The sequence below is a fragment of the Pyrus communis genome, chromosome 17 (genome assembly GCF_041283825.1).
Source record: "Pyrus communis isolate YQ-2024b chromosome 17, ASM4128382v1, whole genome shotgun sequence".
NCBI classification, from domain to species: Eukaryota; Viridiplantae; Streptophyta; class Magnoliopsida; order Rosales; family Rosaceae; genus Pyrus; species Pyrus communis.
The window spans coordinates 27,342,225-27,364,176 of NC_142581.1; the positions used below are offsets into that span (position 1 = coordinate 27,342,225).

At 36.5% G+C, this 21,952-nt stretch overlaps 1 protein-coding gene and 1 long non-coding RNA gene across 3 annotated transcripts; one reads left to right on the forward strand and one right to left on the reverse strand.

Moving 5' to 3' along the window:
- The first annotated feature begins 4,486 nt into the window (after nt 1–4,486).
- Nucleotides 4,487–9,917, forward strand: LOC137708128 (plant cysteine oxidase 4). Of its 2 annotated transcripts, none has more exons than XM_068447121.2 (6): nt 4,487–4,640; nt 4,976–5,312; nt 7,263–7,408; nt 7,883–8,030; nt 9,213–9,416; nt 9,576–9,917. In XM_068447121.2, exons 2-6 carry the CDS (start codon nt 5,210–5,212, stop codon nt 9,692–9,694), a joined length of 720 nt encoding a protein of 239 aa, XP_068303222.2. In that variant the 5' UTR covers nt 4,487–4,640; nt 4,976–5,209; the 3' UTR covers nt 9,695–9,917. The 2 variants fall into 2 exon arrangements, with proteins under 2 accessions (XP_068303222.2, XP_068303224.2); XM_068447123.2 differs by lacking the exon at nt 4,487–4,640 and adding an exon at nt 4,678–4,815.
- A 1,774-nt stretch (nt 9,918–11,691) lies between these two features.
- On the reverse strand, nt 11,692–12,686 carry LOC148689749 (uncharacterized). The gene is made up of 2 exons (XR_015958386.1): nt 12,122–12,686; nt 11,692–12,046 (listed from the first exon to the last, which is right to left on the reverse strand). It is a non-coding gene; the product is annotated as an uncharacterized LOC148689749 (long non-coding RNA).
- Nucleotides 12,687–21,952: the final 9,266 nt, after the last annotated feature.

The window sequence follows — 21,952 nt, forward strand, 5'->3', positions numbered from 1 at the left end:
TATTGTTGCTTTCTTTTCTACCTTTGCGTTGCCACAAGCATATGCCCTATTTTTCCTCTTTCCCGCTTCGATGCCCCTTTTCGTCATTTCGACCCTTCTCATCTTCCTCCTTACGAAATCAGACGGCGCACCTCTATCCACGCTACCATCGTCTTCTTCATCCCCATGGCGACCTCTCCTACGCACACATCTAGATTATAATTTTCATGTAAAATACCTTCGAAATTATTAACCACTTCATCCTTTAGCTTTCTCTATAGCCTTTTAGGGTTTCTCATCTTCCACCCACACGCAATCTCTCTCTTCTCTCTCTACGAACCGTCGAGTTCCTCCGTGCTCTGCTGGTCAATTTCGCCGTTAAAGCTCGTCGCAGGTATTTTTTCGTTTGATTCTTAGTCTCTTTAATTTTTAAATGTAATTTTTTGTGACTTAGGGTAAAATTTTGTGTCAATTATGAATCTTGCTTCAAATTGTGCATTTTTTGTTTGCTTGGTAGTTGCAAATGTTGAGGATTTTTTTTTTATTTTTTTATTTTTAGATTAGGGTTTTGATTTGGTGGAGAGAAAGGAAGGTGGTGCAGAGGAGATTAGGGTTTGGTGGGTTAGTGTAGAGGATAGCATGGAGGGATAAGGGAAGAAGGAAGAGATAAGGGAAGGTAGTGCAGGTTGTATAAGATAGAAGGGAGGGAAGGGGTGCGGGTTGCAGAAGAGAGAAGGGAGGGAGAGGGTGTGGGGGGATGAGGAAGAGAGAGGGTGCGGGGGGGTTAGGGGAGTTAGAAAATTGGGGTTTTTTTTTTTTTTTTTTTTTGGATTTTTGTTTTGAACCCCTTCTCAAAAAAATAATAATAAAAAAAAAAAAAAAAAAAAAACCATGTGGTCCCCTTAATGACACATGGCGCCCTGTCATTGTCCACATAGGCACCACGTCATCAGTTAACGGCAGACTTAACAGTTTGACTAACAGATGTATGAGACATTGAGACTGTTCCAAAATTAACACTTTATGTTTGACTCTGGGACGAAAAAAACTTTATGTACTAAATGTTGAAAACCACGAAACATGAGGGTAGTAAACAAAGATTTACCCTTAAAAAATACAAAAACACAAACAAAAAAATAAAAAATAAAAAACCCACCCGTCTTCTACCTCCCCCCAACCCTTTCCTTTCCTTCTTCCCTTTGCAACCCGCACCTCTTCCCTCCCTTCTCTCTTTTACACCTGCAACACCCTTCATTTTCTCATCTGTAACCCGCACCACCCTCCCTTCTCTCATCTTCTCTCTTCGACTCCTCATTTTCTCTCCCTATTTTATCTCTATAACCACTACCATCTCCGCTATTCCTCTCCTAACCTCTACCCTCATCTTCTTCATCCTTCTCTTGCAACCTAACCTAGACCCAAACCCCCACCATCATCATCCTTATCCTGCACCCCATCAGAATTAATAATTTTTTCTACGTGATTAATATTAATTATGTATATCTCTGCAATCGAAGGTTGAGAGGTCAAAACAAGTGCGAGAACAGTATAAGATACCAAAGTACCTGCTCAAAAATCAGATCAAGAAAAGACCAGAGAGGAAGAGATCAAACTAGATGAGGTCTTGTCAGAAAAGAAAGATATTTTCATTGAAGTCTCCGTGTGCGACGGCCGGTCGTTTGACGAATCGAAGACGACATATCCGAAACCCGAGGAACACGAAACCAGAGATGCCAATACGAGTAATATCTTGGAGCTAGATGAATTGGGTTAACCAGCCGGTAAGTAGATCGAGACGACCGTGAAGTCGAGTAATCCGACAAGTTTGTCGAGAAAAGCAGGTAAGGAATCGGTGACGTGCAGAGCTCGGAGTGAGTGAGAGTGTGGTAGGTGTTGTTGGGCCATGGACTAAGGGATAAAGTACCGAGCGACGGCTGATGGTGGTGTTGTTGTTGGGGTGCAGGATAAAGAAAATGAAGGTTGAGGTTTCGGTCTGGGTTTGGGTTGGGGTGCAGGATAAGGATGAGGAAGATAAGGGTGGTGCAGGTTATAGAGGAGAGAATGGAGGGTGTTGCAGGTGCAAAAGAGAGAAAGAGAGGGAAGGGGTGTAAGTTGCAGAAGGAAGAATGAAGGGAGATGGTCGGAGGGATGCAGAAGATGGGTGGGTTTTTTTTTTTTTTTTTTTTTAATTTTTTTTAATATTGAAATGGCCCCATATTGACACGTGGCACTTAGTTATTGTCCATGTGGACGACACGTCATCAGTTAACAAAAGTTCTAATGGATAACTTAACGAATGTATGAAACTGTCTCAAAATTAAGACTTGAAGTATGACTCTGGGATGAAAAAAACTTTATGTACCAAATGTTGAAAACCACGAAACTTCAAGGTAGTAAACTGAGATTAACCCTTTTTTATACTACACACACAGTGCATGGGCTCCATCTAGTATCAATAGTGAAAAGCAATTCTCTATTTTGCCACATAGTACTATCGTCTATTGATATTTTTATTCCAGGAACATTTAGGTTCAACTATTATAGATGACAAATTCTATATTACGATGGTGTATTGAACTAGGAGTTTAAAGAATTTTGAAAAAGTTATAAATCTATGGAGTTTCCTACATGCTATGTAAATTTTTGGTGAAATCATTAAAAATCTTTAAAGGAGACCTAATTTCCTAAACATTAAAGAAAAAACTATTAAATTGAAATCCCTCCAAATCCATTAAAATTCTTCATCTTTTGAAATAATTTAAAATCAACTTCTAATTGAATAAATACAGTGTTTTATGAACTACTTTAAAATACAAAATGAATACACTCAATTTCTATAGAACTTTACCTTTTAAAATATTAAATAAATAGATTTGTTTGTATTCATTTAAAATCTTTTGTAAACTCTTTTAAGATCCTTTAAAATTCTAATTGAGTACACCATTTTGTTTTCTTTAAATGTTACTAGCAAAGGTCACACACTCCATGTGTGAGAAATATAAAATTTTCTAAAATATATACATTTTTTTTTGGTAGGAATTATACCGGCATTAGGAAAAAAAAAAAAAAACTGTTTGACAGTTAGACCATGTCCAACCCATGGGATAAAACTTAAAATATAAGCTTTAAAGCCCCCTGAAACCATCTCCAACCATTGGGCTAAAATAAGCTATGGGGAGAAAATATATATATATATATATATATATATATATATATGGGCTAGATTCCCTCCAAGATTAAAGGCTGGCTTAAATTATTTGGACCCACCAAATTGTCATATTTTAAACTTTTTTTCAATTGTTTACATCTAATCTAACGGCTGTGATCAAATGAGATCAAATATAATGGTAAAAAAAAAAAAAAGATTTGACGACCCAAAATTAAATCTAATGTCTAAAATAATTAAGAAATTATTTAAATCAAAATTAACTTAAAACTTTATAATACCTATGTATTTGTATGATTTTTAATTACTTATCGAAATTTAAATATTTAGATTAAAATGTTCGTAAAAATAAATTAGGATAATCTACATAAATTTATCTTCAAAAAAGTTACTGAAAAAAAAAAATAAGCCAAAATCATTTATAATAGTCTCGGACTAAAAAATTAAGCCATATGTATTTGACGTGAAAAGTTTTATTTTATTTTTTTTTTAATTTTTTTAATTTTTTATGAAGAACAAATTTATTAAAGCTTAAAACCTCTAATACAACCATTTCACATACAATCAAAATTAAAAGCCTCCATAGCTGAAATTGGAAGAGAAAAATCCCAAAAATGTGGGTTGGCAACAGTGAAGCCCACATGAGCTAATGCGTTCGCCAGGAAATTAGCCTCCCTATAAATATGCTTCCAACTGATATGCTGAAATTCAGAAGCCAACCATTTGATGTCCTCTATGATAGGTTTAAGATGCCAAAGTGGCATCCAAACATCTTGCACCACCTAGATGACAAGCTTTGAATCCCCTTCCACTATCAGCTTCTTCACACCTTTGCGCCTAGCAAACAAAAGCCCTTTCTTTAAAGCAACGACCTCTACAACCGAAATGGTGGCGCCATCAAGGTTCAATGCCCTAGCACCAACAGGTTGCCCCTCCTCATTTTTAAGAACAAAAGCAGTTGCAGAACGATTCAAACTAACTGACCCATGAAAATTTAATTTCACATAACCATGGGAGATGGTCTTATGGAGAGAGAGAGAGAGAAAGAGAGAATGTGAGTTTACAGTGTAATAATAGGATGACAGGATTGTGATAGAGCGGGAGTTTACAGTGTAACAATAGGATGACACGGGTGTGAGATTTACAAAAGAAAGTAAAAAGTTGTTTGTTCGAAATTACTTTACTACCCCATATTTTTCGATTCTCACATTTTTTTCAGTTATGTATTAAAGGTTATAATTGTAATTAAGGAGGGTGCTTTTGTGAATATTTGCAAAATGGAGGCTAAAGTGGTAGAGAAGCGAGAGACAAGCGAAATCCCCAAAAGGGCCGTAAAAGGTAATGAAATGACGTGGACGAAGAACTTTTTTCGACTTCTTCCTCTTTTTCTTCGTCAATGCTACTGCTACAGAAGCGATCCTTCCCCCCTCCCCCTACTCTCTCTCTGTCATCGTCTACCTTTCACTCTTTTCACAATTTCTCTGTCCCACTTCAGGTACCGTACCTTCAATGCATCTCTCTCTCTCCTCCCTTTTAGATCTCAGTTATGGTTTTTCCGGGTTGGATCCAACGTGGGTTCTTATTTATTTTTTCAGATTGTCCTAAATTATAATTTCTCCCCCATCTGCTAGTGTTACGTACAGCTACCTGATTTCATTGGATAATTTCATGTAATTTACTTTTGAATTAGTTGAGAAGTGGGTCTTACTTTTACGTGTATGAATTTTTGTATGTTTGCACTTTGCCCATTTGTTGGGTTTCTGAGAATTGATCAAAGCAATGAACTTTACTAACACTTGCTTCATATGTACTGTTTTTGTTGTTGGGTAGGTGTTCATAGATAGGACTAGCTGAGACGGAATCGAATTACTGCCATGGAGTTTCATTATTGTTTCTTGGGTTGCAAAATGAGAGTTTTGCTATGCTGAACTAAAGGCAATAAGGTTTTTCCAAATTGGGATTTGGATTGGCATTGCAATCAATAAGTTTCTTTGCGAAGATGTTATCAGCTTACTGATTTTGGGCCTCTAATCCGTTCAGTTAAGTTGGTACCGTCTTTGCATCATGCCATATTATATTCAGAGACTCTATAATGTATGCAAATCTTCATATACGCCAACTGGACCTTTGTCAGAAGAAGCCCTGGAAAGAGTTCGTGTCAAACTAGGTATGATCCTTTAATTTTTTTCGATAATAATCCAAACATTTTCAAATTGTGCTTGCCTTTTCTGCTACTTCGTGTTGTGCTGTGCTAATTATATGCAATGCCTAGTTGGAATGTTTGAGACAGAGATCAGTGCTGTTTTAAAGCAAATTGTTTATTTTCAGCAAGAAATATTGATTTGAAAACCTTAAAGAAACAAATATTCTAGGGTTTCCAGGACAGTTTTGGAGTTTCTGTTCTACCCGCCAACTGAAGTGCTCCCCACTAAGTCATAAACTGGAAAGCAGTTATCGATTAGTTTAGTTAACTTGCTAATCTAGCTATTTAGGAAACCAAAGACTACAAGTCAGAAATGAATTGGCTAAACATAGAGAACATGTAAACATTTGAGATTTAAAGTTATTTCAAGTTTAAAGTAATCCCAAGTTCACACTCAGAAGCTAACGGGGCAAAAGATGAAAGCACTTTAGAACATATATAATAATAAGATTGATACTTATTTTGCTTTAACAATCCCTTGTCAATTTTACACCCCTGCTGCTGTGAAATTCGTAATAGATTTGATCTATAAGTTGGTTGGATTCCATATAATACTATGTCAGATGCTACTGCTAATGCTTGCTGGGAGTTTAGTAGATTGGATCATCCGTTTGCAGACATCATACCCATTCCTTGATGACTCCATGACTTGATTTGTATTTTATTGGTTTCTTGTTTCTTTTAGTTGATTGATTTTCTTGTGGATTAGAGTCTGAAATTGTTTTAACTTGTGTTGAATATATCTTAAAGAGGAAAGTTGGATAGGTCATTTATGGTTATCTGGTATAAGGAATCCAAGCCTCTGATATAGCACATCCATAATTTAACATAGAGAAACGCCAAGGAGACTTTTAAAAGTGGGACACTATCAGCAATTTGTCTTCTTGAGTGGTTAGATGTAATTGTAATTAGGTAATATTAACAGCTTAAAGCTCTTTTGTTTAGGACTTTTGTCTAATTGTCTCATGCATAGGTAATGGCTTAAATACTTAAATGCATATTTCTGTACATTTCTATTAGAGGCTTGAGCTCATCTGTGTGAGTTTCGTATGCTTTTCTTGAGTTGGCTTCATGCCTCGTTAACATGCTAAGTACACCATGTCAAATGTAAAAAGGATTATAACTCTATTTCTTTTATTGTTTTCTAATAGATGTGGGACTAGCGGTCAGGCTTGTAAAGGCCCTGGTCTGAAGGCCTGATCGGACCTGTTCGCCCTGATGTTGGGCTGGGTTCAGGCTTGCCAGTGAGTTGGGCTTGGGCTGTGAGTTGGGCTTGGGCTGGGTGCTACAGACCAACCTTACCCCCTATATTTCTATTTTATTAGTCATATTATTATAAGTCAAGCCTTGGCCCTCTAAAACATGGGTTGGTCTTTCCCGACCCAAAAGGTGATCAGGCTTATTGGCCATCAGCTGCCTTAACTCATTTAACCAGCCCACTGAGGCATTAAAAAAATTTATTTGGTGCCAAAGGCCTATGTGGAAATCTTGAGCCATTAGAACTACAAATCTCTTTATAAGTAACATGTTTCCCTTGTGATGAAGGGTTACCTTTTACTAGAAATAGATGCTTATGAATATTATAAGAGCTTAAGACATTTAAACTAGTATTGGATATCTTTAGACACCTAAGTAACTAGTTTAATCCTTACGTTCATTTTGATATTGTCTCAAGCTTCTTCACAAGCTGGAAAGCTTTTTGCACGAGCCTTAATGATTCTAGTTTTACCATTTCTTAGGCACCTTATTTGGCAAGCTTTTCATGAAGGGGTCACCCACTTTGTTTTGTTATACAACAGTATTTCTGAGGCACCTCATTTGTCTTTCTATCCACAGAGTAGTGTGAAATCTTATTGTGAACCCCTCTTTTGTTCTGTTTTTCAAATTTAACCCTGCTTATGTTTTTTATTTCAGAGAAAATTAAGCCTGCAGATGTTGGTCTTGAACAGGAGGCACAAATGGTGCGTAATTGGTCAGGTGCTATGCCTGAGCGTAATGGGATTCAGCAATCACTTCCACCAATCAAATACTTGCATTTACATGAGTGTGATAGCTTTTCTGTGAGTACAGGACTACAAATCATCAGTTATTGATTAAAACTTGTTTGGTTCCATTTTGATTGTGAGATTTCAAATTTAGAAATTTTAGTTTATTCAGAGATAAATTTCGTGAGAATAATTATTACCAATACATAAAAGTTTGTTTTTATGTGGGATGAAATAGATGTGCATGGATTTCAGATTTGTAATATTATGTTAAGTCTAGCTGTTTCAAATACGTTGCACTTAGTATTTTTACATTTTCCTAACAAAAATAAGCTTTTTATTTTTATTTTTATAGGAATAATAAACCTATTATTAACTGCAAGACCATATTTATAAATCTCCTCAACCAACGTTAGAGTTTTAACTATTATATAATCTCATAAGTCCGCACAATCAATGCTCACTTAGAATTAGAAATCTAAGTATCAGAAGAAAATAGACTACAAAACTGATTTACTGGTATTGAGCAATTGCTTTTACTTTTGGCAGATAGGAATTTTTTGCATGCCGCCTTCCTCTATCATACCTCTTCATAATCATCCTGGAATGACTGTGTTGAGCAAGCTTCTATATGGTACATTACGTGTTATTTCATATGACTGGGTTGATTTTCCTGGCCCTGCTGATCCATCAGAAGGTGTGATTTTCAATGTCTCTCGTCTACTTTACAATGTTGGTTAATGTACTGTTTCCTTTACCTAATACCTCATTTGCATGATTTCAAAAATTAAACAGCATCCTGTTTGTCAGTGTTCGTATCTAGCTTGTTCTATGCTTTCACATTTTTTGGTATTCTCTTAACTGTTTTTTGCTGGTTGATTGTGCGGGAGTGGCAAAGAGTCTTTCTTCTGGTTAGATCTTCAATATTTCACTCTTATTACCCTTTAGGTAGTAAAAGAGGGACGCAAAATGAAGCATTTTGCAAGTTGAGGAAATTACGCATTCCCCCAGCTTGATATTGACCTAGTCTCAGCATGCGGATAAGTATGAACTTATCATGGTGTATGCTGTCTGTAACCTACTTGAGACGTGTCACAGTTTGCATTAAGGGTGGTTGGTGAACATGCGCGGTCAATTTTTTCGTTATGATGAAATGAGTCCAAAGTTTCGCGATTTTTGTTATACTGTTGGTTGCAAGTTTAGCAAGGCTAAGGATTTGGTAAGGGGTGGTATCCTAAGGATTGGTTGACTGCTGCTGCTATGCTGCTTTCCAGCAACAGGGCCATGCAATCTCCAACATGATCTGTGGTTATATTAACTGCCCTCATCCATTTGGGAAGGGGTGTGCATTGTAGGCCCAGATAAACCAGATAACTTGAGGGTCTTGTCTTGATGGGCACCTGGGTGCCAATGCTGGGGATGAAAATCTTCTTCCAACGTGTTTTTTTGCTGTGGAAGAACTTTAGAGTGAGGTTTAAGGATTCTATTTGAGCTCTTTTTGGCATTCAGTAATATATCATTATATTTTATTTGGATTTCCTTTAGTTAGCTTTGACTGTTCGGAATGCAATTATGGAAAGATGGGAATGAGCTTGCTGATTTACTTTGTCTCTCTTAACTATTTCAACATCCGTGTTTCAAAAGTTGGGAATGTGTCTCTTGTGATTGTGAGTGAAATGGATACATCATATTGTTAACTGGGAAGATGTGAGTTGTTAGCTTGGATGGTTGGTGTTGGATGTACTGTGTTTTAAATTTTTTATAATTTTATGTTTTAATAGTTTAGAGGAGAGATCTCACCTAAGAAATGTTGAGGGATGACCGACTTTGTTTAGTTCACCAACAGTTCACCATATTTTGGAAATCTGGGTTTTTGCAGCTAGACCTGCAAAGCTGGTCAAAGACACTGACATGACCGCGCCCTGTCCACCAACAGTTCTTTACCCCACAACTGGAGGCAATATCCATAGCTTTAGAGCTATAACTCCCTGCGCCATCTTTGACATCCTAGCTCCGCCTTACTCTTCTGAAGAAGGACGACACTGCAGTTATTACCGGAAGTCCTCCAGAAGAGATCTGCCTGGTAAGGAAATTCGTCTACTTTTCTGATTATTAGAGTTGCAAATATTCCAACTGGTCCCAAAGTCAAGGATAACTGATAACCGGCAAGTAAATTTCGTCTATGTTGCTGATATTGATATGTTTTTTTGTTCGTTCGTTTGTTTGTTTGTTTGGAATGAAGCTGATCTTGAGCTCGATGGAGTTATAGAGCCCCAAGTGACTTGGTTAGAAGAGTTTCAACCTCCCGAAAACTTTGTGATTCGCAGAGGGCTATACAGGGGCCCCGTTATTAGAACTTGAGAATTCTTGTTTACTTGTTTATACATTTCTAGCTAAATTTGCTTTTTTCCAAGATAGGAAACATTGAGGGGAACAACAGTGGCAATAATTTTGGGTTATGTAAGTTGCGCATTTGACTTGTACATAATAACTACGCTGTTGTAGTCCGATTTACTGACTTCGCATTGAGGTAGGAGAAGTAGTCGATGAAAGTTGTCAAAAATTGAAATCATGGACATTCACATTCCCGTTGGCAGTTTGACGAACGTTTGTATGTGCATCGGTTGTATTCTTCATTAAAAGGTAGTTCTTGCCCAACCTTTCTAAGTGTTTTTTCACGAAACTGCAGTCTGCAGCGTTAAGTTCCTCAGAATTCTGACCTCAATTGGCGTGGGCTTCTAATGCAAATCTGGGGTCCAGAGGGTCTATAAGTTTTGGGCTTCAAGCAGGGAGAGCCGATTAGTATGCGTGTCCAAGCCCATTTCACAAGTAATTCATGGTTATAATGCTACACTAGTGAGAACTCAAGGGCGGCCTAATATCAAATTTTTTACTTATTTATTAACATTTTTGTTTACCTTTTCAAAAGCAACATAATTGTAAGTTATTAAAGTATTTTTGTTTAAATTTTTTATGAAGAAATAGTTCCAAGGGTGTAGAGTTGAGCGAATATTAAGCTCTAGGGTGTAAAGTGTCGAAAATCTAGTGTTCGTAGAACAATGAGATTGATGTGGTGTTCAAAAGGGCATTGCAAAGAATAAGTCTTATTTTTATTTTGGGAACTTTAATGAAAAACTCCTGGTATTGTTCATTTTCATGAAAAATCATATTTTTACACTAAAAAGTCAATCCTTATGTTATTCACTTTACCCTTTATTTTGTCCTTATCAAGGTTCTAAAAAACGCAAGGCGCTAGTCGGGCGGCGGACAAGGGCCTAGCGCCTAGGAGGATTTATGTAAATTTATTATATATCTTGTAAATAAGTGTCTATTTACATCTAAAAAACAAAAGATTATACTTCTATGGATAATAAAATAATGATAAAATTCAAAAATAAAAATAAAAAAATACACAAAGTATATACATCCAAAGAGACAGAACCCAAAAAGACCTTGTATGTTTAGTTATTTATAAAGAAAACCCTAACCTAAAGATGATAAAAAATTCGACAACCAACTCCTAGATATTTTGTTTAATCTATTATATATTCTCAATCCATTATTTATTAAAAAATAATTTTCTTTATTCATTGAATCATTTTTTATTCTGACACCCAACCCAATTACTCTCATCTTGTTTTTCCTTATACCGTCAATTCCAAAGTCCCATCCTTTCTCTTCACTTCTCCCTACCCAAACCCAATTACTCTTATCTTCTTTTTCTCTATGCCGTCAATTCCAAGGTCTCCATCCGTTCTTTTCGCTTGTCCCTTGGTTTAAGCAAGCCTTGCCCAGTTACCCTCTCCCTGCGGTGTCGTCTTGTCATTGACCAAACAAGCTTTCATCTTCATCAAACCGCAGATCCCAACCAACCCAACCCAAAAATCAACAAAATTGTGTAGGTTAGTGTAGTGGTGATCCCCAACAGCGATGGTTTCAACAAGTTCCAGACAACTCTCTATCTTCTTTCAACAACAAAATTACAAATCTTTCTCTCATTCCTCAATAGATCACTCTCTTGTCGTCAATACAAAGAGTTTTTTTTTTTTTTTTTTTTTTTGTTACAAAACCAAGTGACCGTTGAGGCCGCCTACCCCTCGTTACCCGCCTAGCCTGCCCAACCCGCCCAGCGGCCACCTAGATACCGATTAATAACCATTCCGATTTGTTGAACGATTTCATAATAATCGCGGAGGAGGCCCGCCGTCCAACGCCTAGGCGGCCGCCTAGCCTGCATTTTAGAACATTGGTCCTCATCGTTAAAACTCAAAGTTTTCAAGCCCTTTTTATTTTTGGTGCAATGGTGTGTAAACATTGCGAACTTTCTTTTATTTTTCTTTCCTATGACCATGAAAGGGGAAATATAAACTCTAACATTGAGAAGAGAAATATACGATAGCTAGTGCTCGGCGCCATCAGCGCACTGTGCTAATTAATACATATTTAATTATCATACCACCTAATATGCTTGAATTTTAATACCTTTGAATTACAAACAACAAATTACATAAGTGTTATACATATAAAAATAAAGGGAAATTATAAGGCACATGCGACTGTACTCCCTTCTCCATCCCTCCCTATATCCCTTGACGTCTTCATTGATGACCAGTAATTACCACGTAGTACTAGAGCCACAACCTCCACCCCCGCCCCCGCCCCCATGGTCGCCTCCACCATGCCCCCCATGGTGGCCTCCACCCCCATGGTCACCTCCACCCCCATGGTGGCCTCCACCATGGCCGCCATGGTGGCCTCCACCATGCCCCCCGTACCCCCCATGGTCACCTCCATCATACCCCCCATGGCCGTCGCCTCCACCCCCATGGTCGCCTCCACCATCATCCCCATCGCCATCTCCTCCGTCCCCTTGGTCGCCTCCACCATGACGTCTATTCTTCTTCTTCTTGCTAGACGACTTACCGCAAGAAAATATGACAACTGATACTACAGAGAAGGACATTAAGATCATGCAAAAAAGGAAAAGACCACAAGCATCTGGAAGCAGTAAATCTACATGACCAGCAGATACAGAAACAATGTTCCTGCTGCTCCTAGCCATTTTATTTATTTATTTGGCGATCCAAACTTTAGGAAGAGGAAATTGTGCACAGCTCCTAGCTAAGCTAGCTACAACTTTGGTATAAATAGAACTTTTGAAGATAAGTGATTTTATCTCCACCATTGCATTACCATATATGGAGCCACCTTGGGCCCATGGGAGCAGATACCCCCACTCAAATTTGTTTTTCAGCGGAAAAATGTATGTTTGTCACGTCAACAAGGTGTATCACTAGTTTATTTTCTTGTGACATGAGCATTAACTCTTCTGGTTACTACTACCAAAGTTGAAAGAGCATTTTCAGTCATGAAAATTTTGAAGAATCGATTGAGAAATCAGATGAGAGATCAATGGATGAATGATAACATGTTATTTTTATAGAGAGAGATTTGATGGTACTGGTAGTGAAGTTGTCATGCAATGTCGAGAGACATTTTAATATGTTGTATGAAAAATCTGACGAATTTATATATAAATATTTTGTTTAATAAATTTTTTAATTTTTTAATTTGTGACTTTGTTGTTTGAAGATGCCACATCCATACAGATCTTTAACTTCGTCCTTGGTTACAACACGAGGATCACTTGCGTATGTTGCCAAGGCTTGTGGGGAATTATGTTCATAATTGGCTTTTGGCTGCGTCTTGTGAAAGCGGTTCACTTACGTATATCTTCACTATATATATCTGTGTGTGTATATCTTATACTTCAAAGTATTTGGTTGACAATTCTGGCTGCAGAAACTTCATGAATACTTCTTTGAAGTTTTATTATTCAGAACTGGCCTTGACTTGGATGATGAGGCTGCAAATAAATCAACAGACCTTCCCAGAATTCTAATGTTTTACGTAAGTTTATAAATGAGCGAGACTCCGATCAATTTATACAACAACAAAGTTTTATCCTACTAATTAAGCGTGGTTGGTTGTACAAACTTAGAACATTACTGAGCTCGGTTTTGCGCCAAGTCTTCAGTTAGTTCCAAGTACTCCATGTCTTTTCTTAGAGTCTCTTTCCTAGTATTCTTAGGTCTTCCTCTACTTCTTTTGTCATCAACCTATGTCTCATAAACGCATCTTCTAACCGAAGTATTTGTAGGTCTTTGATTAACATGTCCAAACCACCTTAACTAATTTTCTTTCATCTTATTTTCTATTGCGGCTCCAATCAGTTTATATATTTAAACAAATGGGACGAGATAAATCCATAAGCTGTTTTGAATAAAGATTGAATCATATTAATCTAGTTCAATGCTAATCCCCCAAGTTTCAAACTATCCGAAAGGTCTACGTAGCCCAGGCAGTACAGTAAACCATTAAATCATGAAAGTACATTGTTGACCACAATTGAAACTCAGGAGCACAAGAATTAAAAGGTTAGTAGTAGAGATTTATACATACATGAGACTTGGCTACGACGCTACATGCATTTACTTAACACATGCAACACCATTTAACGACCAGTCAAATGTAATACTCTCTCTTTGGTAGCATATCTGACCGTTAAATAGTTAAAGATGCACGTATATAGCACAAAATTGCTTATCTGATCACTTTTATATAACCACCCCAAATCTAATGGGGCCATGTAAATAATCTCCGTTGGTTGTCGAGATTTGTAGGAATGCATCTATTTTCATAATCTCCATGGTTTGACAAAGTAAGAAGTACAATTAGACGTGAAAAATTGCAAAATATAATCAACAACTGAAAAATCAATCTACGGCCGGCCCTTGTTTGGCCATAGATGATTGGATTGAAATTGATAATAGATTTAATAGAATTAGCTGTAAATTACAAGAAATCGTGTAACTCGAGATATCTACCAAGTTTACAAGAACAATCATTGTAATTAGTTTTAGGATGATGCTATTCACACAGCTCTTTGCATAACTTAACAGACTCGTGACTAGTGTCACCGGCTGCCAAGATACACTCCAGACACCTCCGGCAAACACAAGGAAAAGATTTGTGTATACACTAGCCCACTCTATCAAAACTACAGACCAACATGCTTAATGTATGCAACGCGCCCCATGTGTCCTAAGGAGATATGGCTTACAGCGTCCTCAACCACCAGACGGAAGCAGCTTCATCTTCTACATCAGCAATCACATCAAATTTTTAGTTATTTGTGAGAACTCAAAGAAGGCCTAACATCAAATTTTTAGTTATTTGTTAAACATTTTTGCTTACCCTTTTAAAAGTAATATATTTCTAATTTATAAAGGAACAATTCCAAGGATGTAAAATAGAGCGAATATTGAGTTTCATGTGTAAAGAGGTGAAATTTTTGTTTCAGGGTTAAAGTGGGATTAATATGAAGTTCCAACTGGCATTGCAAAGAATAAGCCTTACTTTTATTTTTGGTGGCAATGATGTGTAAACATTGCGAATCATCTTTTTATTTTGCTTTTCTATGAACGTGAAAGAGGAGATATAAACTCCAATATTGAGAAGAGTAATACACGATAGCTATCAATCGACGTCATTAGCGCATTGTATTAATTAATACGTATTTAATTATCATACCTCCTAATATGCTTGAATTTCTTGAAACCTTGTTGTTTTATTAATACCTTTGAATTACAAACAACAAATTATAGAAATTAGGTTTGGGCACTTGGAACCGAAAACAAAACCAAAACACAAACCAAATCAGACCGCACTGAACGGTTCGGTTTTGAAACGGTTGCGGTTGTGAAACCGAACTGCAATGTAGTGAAACGGTTTGGTTTCGGTTTTGACTTTTGAAAACCGCACCTAAAATTAAATGTCATGTTTTAATTGGTTGTTTGTTAGAGTTCATATATTTAATATGGACTCAACCACACTAAAATGTCATCCCTTTCCACCCCTAGGAAACAAAATGCTTAACTATTATCAATACATCAGCTTTATGGAGAGACGGAGAGAGGATTTGTATTGATACAATAAGAGGAAGTGGGAACCTCAACTTGTATTGGTACAAAATGCTTAATTATATTAGTGTCAATACATTGCTGATTCGTTTATTAAGAAAGTGAGAGAGAGAGTTAACAATCACCTTCACTTTTCTCTATGAAAACCTCTAGGAACTTTGAAATCTCTCACATTGAAGTTGGGAAGAGGGCAAACTGCCATGAATTCTTGTTAAAAAATGAATGTTAGGCCATTGCCACTTTTAAGGTCTTCTCTTTTCTTATAACAGCTTCGTATAATCTTAAAAAAATGTTGTTCTTCGTATATACTTACTGCAGTTTGGTGCAAGTATTCTGTAGTTTTGCTGCAGGTTCATTAATTAATGTATCATGAGAAAAGAAGACTGTTTTATGCATAAATAGGTGTAAATTTTCAATTATAAATTATTTTTTAAAAAACCAAACTGAAACCGTTTAAAACCACACCGAACTGAACCAAATGGTTTGGTTTCATTTCGCTTTTGACTTCAAAATCGCACCATACCGAACCAAACCATGCCCACTCTTAACAGAAATGTTGTACATTTTTTTAGTCATACATCGATATTTTTATACTAAAGGAGAAAAAATTCAGCAAAGCCATAGATAAAAAGAAAGAAAGGGAAATTATAAGGTACACGACTGTGCTCTCCTCTCCCACCCTCCCTATATCCCTAGGCGTCTTCATTAATGACCAGTAATTACTCATGTAGCACTAGAGCCACAACCTCCACCCCCGCCACAACCTCCACCGTCAGCCCCATGGTCGCCTCCTCCATGCCCCCCATGGCCATCTCCTCCGCCCCTATGACCGTGGTGGCCATGTCCTCCGCAGCCTGTTCCATCTCCAGCAGCACTAGAATTATAATACGCATCAGTATTCTTCTTCTTCTTGCTAGACGACTTACCGCAAGAAAATATGACAACTGATATTATAAAGAAGGACATTAAGATCATGCAGAAAATATGACCAGCATTTGGAAGCAGTAAATCTGCATAACTAGCAGCCACATAAACAATGTTCTTGCTGCTCCTAACCATTTTATTTATTTATTTGGTGATCCAAACTTTAGGAAGAGGAATTTGTATACAGCTCATAGATAGCTACAGCTTTGCTATAAATAGAATTGTTTTAAGATAAGTGATTTTATCTCCACCATTGCATTGCCACCATGGACGGAGCCCCTTGGGGCCACGGGGTGGATGCCCCCCCACTCAATTCTTTTTATTGGTAAAAAATGTATATGTTTGCAACATCAGTAAGGTATATCACTAGTTTACTTTTTTTTTGTGATATTACAATTAACTCTTCTAGTTGCTACTGCCAACTTTGAAAGAGCATTTTCAATCATGAAATTTCTAAAAAATCGATTGAGAAATCAGATGGAAGATTAATGAATGAATGATAACGTGTGATTTTGAGAGAGAGAGAGATACTTGATGGTACTGGTAGTGAAGTTGTCATGCAACGTTGAAAGATGTTTTAATATGTTGTATGAAAAATCTGATGAATTAATATATAAGTATTTTGTTTAGTAAATTCTTTAATTTTTTTAAAATTTATGACTTTATTGTTTGAAGATGCCTCATCCATACAAATCTCTGACTTCGTCGCTTATTACCACATGGGGATCACGTGTGTATGTTGCCAAGGCATGTGGGGAATTATGTTCATAATTGGCTTTTGGCTAATTCTTGTCAAAGTGGTCCACTAGGCAATGCTCATAATTGGCTTTTGGCTATGGCTTGTGAAAGTGGTCCACTAGGCAATGCACTCGGTTCATGATTTGATTCAAATATTTGAATTACGATCTAATGAATTTTTACTTTATGAAAAGTGTATAAATTTGTTAAAAAGAAAATAATTAAAGGCCTGTTTGATTAATTTAATTTATTTTATTTTCTTTACAAAATGCAAACTTCATTCTCGATTGTATGAGAATTTTTATGAAGGCTTTTCATTCGTTACTTGTTTGATTGAGATATGGAAAATGTATAAGAACAACTCCACCACCCTGAGTCCCTCTTAGAATTGTGTGATTCAATTCCCCCCCCCCCCCCCCCCCCGGGGCCGAGGAATTGGGCCGTTATCTCCTGCCTACCCGCCTAAGTGGATCAACCACGTTTTAATTTTTTTTTCTGTTTAAACATGGGCTCTTGGACTTTTCAGATTCGACGATCCATATTAATCGTCTTTTTCTTCACTTTAAACACATACAAAAAACAAAAAAACAAAAAAACAAATGATCACCCAACGAAGTTTAATATTAGCACCCTAGAAATCTTGTGGAAATTGCACGTGGAGTGACTACACCACTACAATTGGACGATGCCACCAGAGATCGCAGATGTTTACTAATATTCTAAAATTAATTTAACTACAATATTTTGTTAATTTGTTTGTGGTAGTATTGTTTTAAAAAGCTTTTTATGCGAATGAATTGTTTCAAGATGATCTTTCAATGATGATCTTTCAAATCAAATTATGAGCAATATTTTGAAATGTTTCCAAACAAGTAATTAGCGTCGTATTAACTTACTATTTGGTTAGAACTACTATATATTTATATGTGGACAACAATCAGCTCACCATTTGTAACCAATTACTTTTTTAGTACAACGTTAACTACTCATTTGACCTCACTCAACTATGTTATCTCATGATTTAGACCATTCAATATTTAGGTTATTGTTTGATGATCATCCTTACTAAAAATTAGTCAGACAAAACAACGTTTAGTCACTTTATTGTGATCACCATTGGCTTAATGCATGTCAAGCCATTTAATTCGACTAAGTAAATAGAACGTGTATTCACGAGTTCGATTCTTTTTTTTTTTTTTTTTTCCCAATATCACTTGTATTAAATGAACTAAACTGCAAAATGACACAACACTCCTTGATTGCTTATTTTTATAAATAGGATAATATTTAGGTACTCATTACTGAGTGACGTTTCAATCACAACTAAAAAAGTTTCTATCACACAGTTGGTGCTTTTTTACTCAGCACTTTTCATTGTTTGGTTCTAAATTGTCTATGCATGATGCATCTCAATATATCTACACCAAAATACTAAATTTGCAACAGCACCAATAATGCATGGCTCAATTTTGGAATTGATTAAGTTGGTTAGAGTTAGGTGCTCATTTTTATGCATTCAAATTTAAATTTCGAATTTCTGCAATTTAGATTAATTTAACGAGGATTCTTCTCCAAGGTGATTTAATTATCTTAACGTAATTTTGATTTACACCAAATGACAATGGTATTACTATACCAAGGTTTCCTTTTCTTAGTGCATCTTCAATGAATAGATGCAAATTTAAGATTTTAAACTTATATTTTGCATCTTTTTTATTTTTTTCGAAGATGTAAATGTGAATTATAATTCAATGGGTTAAATGTAAAATTGCGTTAAGAGTCAAGATTCTCTCTTTAACTAATGAGGCCCACCTCTTTAGGATGTGTGATCTAAGAAGACAAGACGTCAAAAACGAGAATGTCTGTTATCCTTAGTGTTGGGCACGACGCGGTGCGGGAGCACTAGCGGAGCCACATTAAGGGCTATTATGGGCTATAATGCAGGTAATTTTTAGTAAAAAAAATAAAACTTTACATCTAATTTTTATTGATTTTTTTTAATGTAGCCTACTATGGCTCACCTCTTAAAGATGTGTGATCGAGGACAAGAAGACGTAAAAAATGAGAATGTATGTTGTCCCTAGTCTAGGAGGATTCTCGCCGGATCCTCTTTGTGAGGATTCTCTAATCACATTTGTTCATCGTATATCGTGCGGTCAAAAATCATTGTAAATTTTTTTAGGAGAAATTAGGTTCACATCCTTCCTTTTGCTATTCCTTTGATTAAAACCTTATTCATTTTCATTTTTTGATCAAGGTCCTTGATATTAATAGCATCATTAATTATTTCAACAATTAAATATTTTTTATTTCAAAATATATTCATTTAATGTTAAAAATGTTACAATTAGTATATTTATGTTTATGGTTAAATTTTTTATCATATATTTTTAGTTTTAGTTTGTACCCATTTTTAATTTGCAACCCTTTTTTAATTTGTACCAATTTTCTTTTCGGTTTTAACTTGTACCCATATATTAATTTCTTTTTTTGCCCATATTTTATAAAGTTTTATTTGTATTTGTACCCATATTTTTTTATTTATTTGTACCCATATTTAATTTTGCTAAATGTACCCATGCTAATTATATGTACCATTCATGTAATTTTTTTTCAAAATTTTAATCTTAAAATGTACTCATTCTTAAATATACCAATTTGTTATATGTAAAATGTACCCTTATATTGTGACATCCCACTTCGCCCAGGGGAGTGATCCTTAAATGTATATTCTCATCCCTACTTAGCACGAGGCATTTTGGGAGCTCACTGGCTTCGGGTTCCATAGGAACTCCGAAGTTAAGCGAGAAGGGGGCTAGAGCAATCCCATGATGGGTGACCCACTAGGAAGTTGCTCGTGAGTTCCCAAAAACAAAACCGTGAGGGAATGGTAAGCCCAAAGCGGACAATATCGTGTTGTGGTAGAGTCGGGCCCAGGAAGTGGTTCTGCCCCGGGCCGGGATGTGACAATTGATATCAGAGCCTAACCTTGGCCGCGTGTGTGCCGACGAGGACGTCAGGCCCCTAAGGGAGGTGGATTGTGACATCCCACATCGTCCAGGGGAGTGATCCTTAAATGTATATTCTCATCCCTACTTAGCACGAGGCTTTTTGGGAGCTCACTGGCTTCGAGTTCCGTAGGAACTCCGAAGTTAAGCGAGAAGGGGGCTAGAGCAATCCCATGATGGGTGACCCACTAGGAAGTTGCTCGTGAGTTCCCAAAAACAAAACCGTGAGGGAATGGTAAGCCCAAAGCGGACAATATCGTGCTATGGTGGAGTCGGACCCGGGAAGTGGTTCTGCCCCGGGCCGGGATGTGACATATATATATATATATATATATATATAATCTATTCAATTTTTTTTCGAATCCATTTTTAAACTTATATGGGTACATTCTTTTTTCTTTGATTTGAGAATATATCCATGTTAAGTTTAATCGAAGAAATTTACTAATTTTATTAAGCCTAATATCTTTTTTTTTTCTTTTTTTCTTTTTTGTGATTTTGAAGAATGTACCCATATTTTGATACAATAATTTTGTTATTAATTTTGATGAATGTACCAATGTATATATATATATATATATATATATATATATAGACACACACACACACAATAGTATATTTATATTTTAATATTTTTAATCCCACAAATTATGGTTTTTTATTTAAAATCTCATTAATATAAACAACTATAAATTTCAAATTATGGCCAAATGGTCACGGGTTCCTCTGCCAAAACTGGGAAATTTTCTTCTTCCGAGTTATTTCAACGTCAACCCTTCACCAAAATGCCTAAACTAAGTCACACATCCATAATCTTGATGAAAGAAGCTAAATCTAGTGCTCTGGGACCTTACCTTTGTCGGAATCGACGGGAACTCGTCGGGGAAGATGATGGCAATGGCCATTGTGTAGTGCACACTCCATGTCTGGGTTTGATGCTCACAGTCTGAGCTTACAAAAATAAGGAAGGACAAGGCGCAGTGATGATTTGATGGTCTGGTTTGCCTGAGTAGTTAGGTAGTGGTGATGTGGTGCTACCATGTACGGAAAGTACAGAGAGAGAGTTTTTAGAGAGTTTGAGGGAGGGATGCAAAAAAAAAAAAAAAAAAAAAAAAAAAAAAAAAAAAAAAAAAAAAACACAGACAGAGAGGGACATGCCATGAGGGTCTGGTGTGGTAAGGATCGCCGGAGTGTTGATGAAAAATTTAGAGTACACAAGTGTTGGAGAGACAACACAAGTAAACAAATTACTTGTATTACACACACAAACTCTCAAGGACACTCTTTGAAGCTATGACACTCACTCTTTCTAGAGACAAACTCTAGACCACTCACACTCCTCACAAGACTACTCCTACTTCTTACTCTCACTTAGTCTTCTTAATTGATACAAATGGTATGGATGCCTTCTCCTTTTATAGGCATGGATGGAACCTTGGAGAAGCATGGAAACATCATGCTAGAGATATCTAGATAATTCCACTAACTTCCTAAGCGAGAATTATCTACACTAATCTTGCATGTTGGTAGAAACCTTACCATTCTTCTAGACTCTTCTACCAACTTAAGAAACAACATTCTAGTCATTTCTACAAAGGACTACTCTAACTTGGATAATCTAGCTAACCAACCTTAGTGAATGTTCTAGAATTCTTTATTCTAGATTTGTGTAGGTCTTTCAATGAGATGGGGTTGATTTCTTTAAAACGGAGGGCTTTGTTGGCTGTCGTACAGAGAGGGAAAGACGAGAGAGAGTGGAAATGAGAGATGAGGGGGAGAACTTGCCACGTGTCAGCGCAAGTGTGGTCCAAAATGTAGAAATACCTCCAATGTTAAAATTACCAAAAGGCCTCATCTTTCCGAGTTTCGTAAAATCTTTGTTTTAGCTCCAAATTGAATTTTGCTTGATCATACGTGTTTGAAGTAATGAGCATTACAACGATACGCTAAAAGAATGTTTCGTGGGT

Coding starts and splice junctions, on each gene's coding strand:
- LOC137708128 (XM_068447121.2), top strand. CDS start 5,210: ATGCCATATTATATTCAGAGACTCTATAATGTATGCAAATCTTCATAT. Junction 8,031..9,212: donor CCCTGCTGATCCATCAGAAG/GTGTGATTTTCA, acceptor GGGTTTTTGCAG/CTAGACCTGCAAAGCTGGTC. Junction 9,417..9,575: donor CTCCAGAAGAGATCTGCCTG/GTAAGGAAATTC, acceptor TTTGGAATGAAG/CTGATCTTGAGCTCGATGGA.